General features: G+C 41.2%; 1 protein-coding gene across 1 annotated transcript in view; it reads left to right on the forward strand.

Annotated features, from left to right (window-relative positions):
- The window catches only part of TPPP (tubulin polymerization promoting protein), a 136,681-nt gene that overhangs the window by 92,404 nt on the left and 37,552 nt on the right, over positions 1–6,725 (forward strand). Inside the window, exon 3 of the mRNA XM_019509140.1 lies at positions 4,306–4,459. Coding sequence (XP_019364685.1) covers positions 4,306–4,459 — 154 coding nt within the window. The remainder of the gene's footprint in view (positions 1–4,305; positions 4,460–6,725) is intronic.

The following is a 6,725-nucleotide window of genomic DNA, read 5'->3' on the forward strand; positions in this document are numbered from 1 at the left end:
AAATTCTTGGTTTCCGTGAAAATCATGCAATTGTGAATTCAGTAGGTCCCTAATAATGATGGCACACTGCCTTGCCCTAGAACGGTGGTTCTCAGCCAATTTCAACTTGAGGCATTCCTCATTGGACTTTTGATAGCTCATCGATAGCTTTTGTGAATTAAGGGGCATCCAGTTTCCAAAACTAATTTATATATTATGGTGCTTACTTCTTTGGAAAGGGGCTGGGCAGTGGTGGTGGGGGAACGCCAAACAGGAACAAATATGAGCCCTCGCTTATTTACTTATCTCCTCACATCTTAACACCCTTCAAAGGATCTCACAGCACCCTGTTTCATGACCCCCTGGTTCAGAATCACTTTCCTAGACAGTGCTTTCCTGAATGGGATTCAAGGCAAAGTTCCTGACCTCTTGCACTTGTTAAAGGTCTGTTAGCACTTTTCACAAAAATAGGGATGTTAATCCTATTAACAGGAGTCCTGGCCTAATTCCAGGTGGATAATTGCAGTATATTCTGTATGCCTCTGCAGCATGAATTAAAGATCGTATTTTTGTTCCTTCCTGTCTTAAGGAAAGGAAAGGAAAGGGCCATCTATTGTTGGTGTGTACTTTTAGGCCTGAATTCAGTAAGATACTTGAGCACATGGAATTGTGCGTTGCATCATATAAGTAGTCACAAGCAGCTGCTGCATTCTGTCAAAAAGATAGATATGTTTCTGTCCTGGCTAGAGCTATATGTATGTGTGTACATATAGCAGAGCTTGGCCCATATATAACTATTTTAGGGATCCCAAAATAAAGCCTGTGTAAAATATTACATAAAAATAGTACTCATTCTTTGTGAAAAACTAATTTCTCTTTTGCATAAAAACTCTTAAGTGTTTTCTACCTAACAGTTGATCAGTGCGTCTATATAGCATTTTTTCTTCTTAACTGTTTTATTTATTTATTTTTGCTCCTTTTCTTCACTTCTTCCATCTTCCTCGCATCTTCCTTTTAGGAGTCATAGGTACAGATACTGCCACAGATGCTCAGGTTCCATGACTATAAGTAAAAAGAAGAGCTTCTGAAGCATAAGGGATAAATTAATTGATTAGAGCAGGGGTCAGCAACCTACAGCCTGTGGGCCAGGTCTGGCCTGTTGAGCTCAGTTGCTTCAACAGTGTTTTGGTAGTGGAGAGCTTTGGCAGCTTTGTGTCGGTGGTGGTCTTCTGCCCAGTGGCTGGGAACTTTGCCCATGTTGCGACTGGCTGGCATGGAGATATGGCAATGGTGGGGGGTGGTCAAGTTGGAAGTGCTGGCCTGCTTCAGACCTGAGCTAGCTTGTTCTGGTCTCCTGCCATAAAGCATTGCTGACTGCTAATATAGAGATTTTGACTGTATGTGTGTTCCCCAGCCTACTGCCATCACAGGTTCATTGAAGTGTATCAACATGTTAATAAATATACAGGTGCTTGAGGCAGAAATCCAGGTATCTGCCCAGGGAGGCACTCATTTGTGTACAGGGTTTTTCTTCAGACATTTTGTATAGTATCCAAGAGTGTTTTTGTGTGACTTCCATTTTCTAAAATGAGTAGTAGTGTATCCAGAAGCTCAATGGGGGTTGTGGTTGGAGCTTGGGATTTTAAGTCAGTTTTGTTGCTTTGAATTTTTGATTCTGGTCACTTAATACCAATGTAAAAAAAAAAAAAATTAGACGAACCACTTTCCTTTACACAGGCCAAAATCCAATTTAAAATTTCTTATGATCTCTTCTGAAGATGGACACATTGATTGCATAGGTTACAAACCTACTCACGAATTGTCTTCATCCTACTGCGCTGGTTTGTCTCAAGCATGCTACACAGCATAGAAAATATTTTTTTTTGCCAACTTCTCTCTGAGTTTCTGCAAGAGCCTAGTATTGTTGTTTAAGAGTGATGATGATGACATTTAGTTATTAAAGTCAAATTAAACTGCAGTTTTTCCAGCCTGATCGTGCTGTTGCCAACACACACTTTCTCTGTCCTTGCAGTCTGTCATCTACACCTGTATAAACAACTTGTCATTGTTGAAGGGAATGGTCTGGTTTTTGCTAATTTGGTTGAGACACTTCTTTAAACTGGCATAAAAAGAAACACTTGAACTGCAAGGAGGACTTATGTAGTAGCATGTTGCTCAGCAACACAGGCTCCTTTAAGCACTTCCTTTGACTTTGAGAGTTTTCTAACTTTGTAAGCAGTGGAATGGATCCTTCTGTATTAATGGTGCTGCTATTTGGGATTGCAGTAACATTACTGTTAGAACTCTTTTTGGTAGTGCTGTAGCCACGATGGTCCAGGAATTATGAGAGGCAAGGATATTTTCGGAGTGGTATCTTTTATTGGACCAACTACATAGGTGGGATGAAGTTAGGCAAGCTTTTGAGTGCAAAGCATTCTTTAGGAAGCCTGAAGAAGAACGCTTTGCATTCAAAAGCTTGTCTAACTTTACTCCAAATATACAGTTGGCCCAATAAAAGATATCACTCCCAAAAAATTCTTGCTTCTTGTAGAACTCTCTTTGGAAGTCATTATACTTAGCATGTTTTAGCTTCAGGCTGGCTGTGGCATATTTTAAAGGCAGAAAGTGTAAATTTGGGGTCTAAATGTTTGAGAAATGTTAAATAAGTCAAAAAAGTATGTGTATGTCCAGCTTTATGATTAATATAGCTCAAAATGCTATACAGAAACAAACTATAGAGGACTATCTAAATTTACTGTGTTCGTGTACCTTCATTTTAAAATGAAGAACAAATAAAATAACCTATTTAAAAATCAGTGCATTGTGTATTGGAAAGTACTCCACAAACTTAAGTCATGCTTTTTTCTGTCTAAAAAATATTTATGTGAGTCCATCTTTAGGTCTTTTAAAAAAGTGCCCCTTTGGCTAAACACATTTTCAGAACAAATATTGCTTGTTAGTACATCTTAAGAGCTGTTTTCCAAATGCATCATCCTGTTCTGTCAGCTGAACAATATCTGAAGAAGTGGGCATATATTAAGATGTTCTGATAAACATATAGTCAGTTAACATTTGCCCTGATGCATCTCTACCACACATTTTTTTTTTTGCACTGTAGAAAATGAAAGCAACTAGCAAGTCGTCACGGCCATCTATACAAGCAGTGAGGATGCTCCGACGTGTTGTAATTACAGCATGTCGGAGCAGGCTCAATTAATCTAGTCTGCTGGAGCGTGGCAATTACCACGCTCCAGGAGACTCCAGCATCTCGTGTATCAGAGTTCCCATGCTTAAAAATGTTGGCAGGGGCACTTTAACTAAAACTCATGAATAAGCTTTAGTTAAAGTGACCCTGCTGCCACTTTTAAGAGCAGGGACACTGATGCATGAGACACTCCAGGTGCTTTAAAGTGGCTCTCGGAGTTGCTCTAATTTAAAGTTCTCCCCCCACCTCCCGTGTCCCTCCTGGGGCATGTGTATAAACCCCCAGGAGTCTGCCCTAGCAGCTTCTTCAATACAACAGGGAGAGGTAAGTCCTGAGCTCTGAATTCCTGTGCTTTTCATGAATTGCCAAGCTCTTTACTATTTTTCCATGTTTGTCTGTGGCTGTTTCATGAATGGGACAGTCTGAAAGAGAGAGAGGGGAAGGCCTGTTTTAAAATAAACTTTCTGTCATTTAACTCTTTCATTTATTATATATATTATTCAACAGGACAAGGTGTCAAGCATGCTTTGCTACTATAATTGCTAGAAGAGCGGGAGGAAGAGGAGTTAAAAGTAAAATAACAATCCTTGCTTATGTGATTTTTTTTTTTTTTTTTAGGCTTCTTTTACACAAAACCTGTGTGGGACCAACTCACCTTTTAATTACATGTTCATAAGATAAATGTTGTACAGTTGGATACTTTATAATCAGTGATCCAAAGAGGGGACCTGTGCAGTTTCAATTTAAAAACACCTTTTTTTCAACAGCAAGACACTGCAGTGCATATCATTTAGGCAAACAGACTATAAAAATAATCATCCCTGTGAGATTGTATCTTGTTTTGAAGAGCTCCAGGCTTTTTGAAAAGAGTTAGGAGTAGCAGTCCAATTTCTTTATTTTCTCTTTCTGAAGCTGAGCCAACCAAAGCACTCAGGGCACTATCACAGTGATGTTCACTGTCCTGTGAAGACATTACACTGAAACCCTTAATGGGCTGCCTGTCTATTTCTTTTAAATTGTATTGTTCTGTTGGCTGTTTTCCTTATGGTGAGCTGCATGTATTGCTCCTTTTCAAAGGGCTGATTTATACTTTTTGTAATTTCTTCTTTGTGTTTTGTCAGGGGGAAATCCTCTAGGACAATTACTTTTGAACAGTTTAAGGAAGCTCTTCAAGAACTCTCCAAGAAACGATTTAAAGACAAGAATGACGAGGAAGCGGTTCAAGAAATACATAAACTAATTGAAGGAAAAGCCCCAGTCATATCGGGAGTAACGGTATGGGTAGTACTTTAATAATGATGTGCTCTAAATCTCATCCTTGTCCTCCAGACCAGTCCTGTTTTAGGCTCTTCAAGATTGAATTGGCAGTTCATTGATGAATTATTCATCGGCTTACCTAAAATATTTGCACTGAAATACATAGCAGTAAAATTACTCCCAACAGACTGGACATGTCTCATGTCTAGTGATTTTGTGTTTTTTATGTAAGGACTGCCCATTCAGCCTGTAGAAGCAAAGTTCACCTGAATTTCTTATTGTATGTATTTGATAGGCCTCGTTGGGCACTTGTACACGTGACGGTGGTTTAATCTCCCAGGTTTTATTTTATGCCTTTTAAATTGAAACAGTGAGTTTTTACTTGAGACCCACTGTTTCAATTTTTCTATTATGTTATGACAAGGAGCCTGATCCTTTTTTTTTTTTTTCCCTGTCAGGGCTGGAGCCTGCCAGTGGCTGATGGTCGAGCTGCTGGTGGCCTAAGCAGCCCCTGAGCTATGGGGGCGTCCCAGTCCTTACCTCTGCAGTTGCGACGCCCTCTGGGGCCACCTGGGTGGGCCAGTAGCAGGCCAGGGGCTGCCCCTGCTCAGAGGCAGCACCTGGCTTGATCCAACTCTTCTCTGATCCCGCCTGGGGAGCAGCACCCGGCGGGCTTCCAGCGGACAAGCTTGGGGAACAGTTGGATCAGGCCAGGTTCTGCCTCCGAGCTGGGGCAGCCCCTACTAGCAGCCTTCCCAGGCAGCCCCAGAGTGTGCTGCCACCACGGAGGGAAGGACCATGGCCCTTGCAGCTTAGGGGGTGCTCAGCAGCAGACTCCACACACACAAAAAAAAAAAAAAAAAAAGGATTGGTCTTTTTTTGCAGAAACTGCCCGGCTCTCCCATGGCCAGGGGGCGAGCTGACAGCTGCATCATTGCAATTTGTAACATTGCAAACTAAACTACATCCAGATGTAGTTTAGTTTGGAACAATGCAAAGTCATTTAAAACTCCCAAAGCTGGTGCACGTGAAAAGTGTGCACATTAAGCCACACAAACGACATCTTTGTCACATGTACATCGTGACGACCGTCACGTGTACAAGTGCCTGTTGACTTCCAAAGCCTTTCTGGAGATTCAGTTGTATCCTTACTTTCGTGGTTGTGGAGTGCTACAACCCGTATCGGGGAGTCTTGTTATAGGAAATTCATTTTTTTTCTTCAGAATGTTGAAATTTCAAAAATACTTGTTTGCTACTGTGACTGGGAAGATGACAGTTTAGTAGCAAGTTGGAAACTTTGGGTTGGCATCTCAAATCTGGAATGTGAGATGTATTGTTGTCCTGAACACACAGGAAGAAGAAATAATATGCAAGAGATGTGGCTTAATTTAGACCACAGTTTGATTCATTCAGCTGGGAATGACTTGCATCATGTCCTTTTTAACCATTTCTGTCTATTTGAGCGCTGCTGGTTAGCCATCCAAACTTGGTCCCAGCTCTTTGCCATTGCTTATTCCAGTTCTTATTCCAGTTAGATCTCTGGGAACTAGACTTTCTGTGGAACAGGTGGCTGGAGACTTGCTATCTGTGAAGATGGGCCAATTTGAATTAAACTTTCCAGTATACCTAACAGGTCCTAGACAGGCTGTGGGGAAAGCAAACCTCTGCTTTCCCCTCCCTATATGGCAGTGAAGGAAAAATTTCTTCCCATTCCCTAATTCTCATAGCAGACCACAGAATCTGGTCCTGGTCCTGCTATAGTTCTTTGAGTGAAAGGTACAAATCTGTGTGTGAAAGCAGGATCCATTTGGAGGGATGGGGGGAAGCGGGGGTCAATGGCCCAGTCAGGTTCCTCAAGCCAGCCTTGTTCAGGTGAAGGACCAATCCAAAGGGAGGGTTCTTTCCTAGAAAATGAAGCTTAATGTGAGTTCATCAACATAATCGAACCAAAAAGAACACATGCATGTATTGTGCTTGTACCAAGTTGGGGTAGCTGCCAGGGGTGGGATGGTGTGGCTGCTAAAGTACAAAGTTAACAGCCCAGAGGTTACAAGTTTGTGGCCATAGCAGAAGCACTCATGATGTGGCTCTGTCAGATTTAAATGAATCTGTGATTCTGCTAAATGCTTTGTCACAAGGACACAAAAAGGACAGGCAGGGGTAGCTGCATATACAAATGGGTATTTAGCTGATAAAACACACAAATATAAGTATATGAAGACATTTAATATTCAGTAGGCTGATGGGTCGTAAAATGGTTTCTTTAAAAAAAAAAAAAAAAAAA

This window comes from Gavialis gangeticus, unplaced genomic scaffold (genome assembly GCF_001723915.1).
Source record: "Gavialis gangeticus isolate Ggan-Ray unplaced genomic scaffold, GavGan_comp1, whole genome shotgun sequence".
Classification (NCBI taxonomy): Eukaryota; Metazoa; Chordata; order Crocodylia; family Gavialidae; genus Gavialis; species Gavialis gangeticus.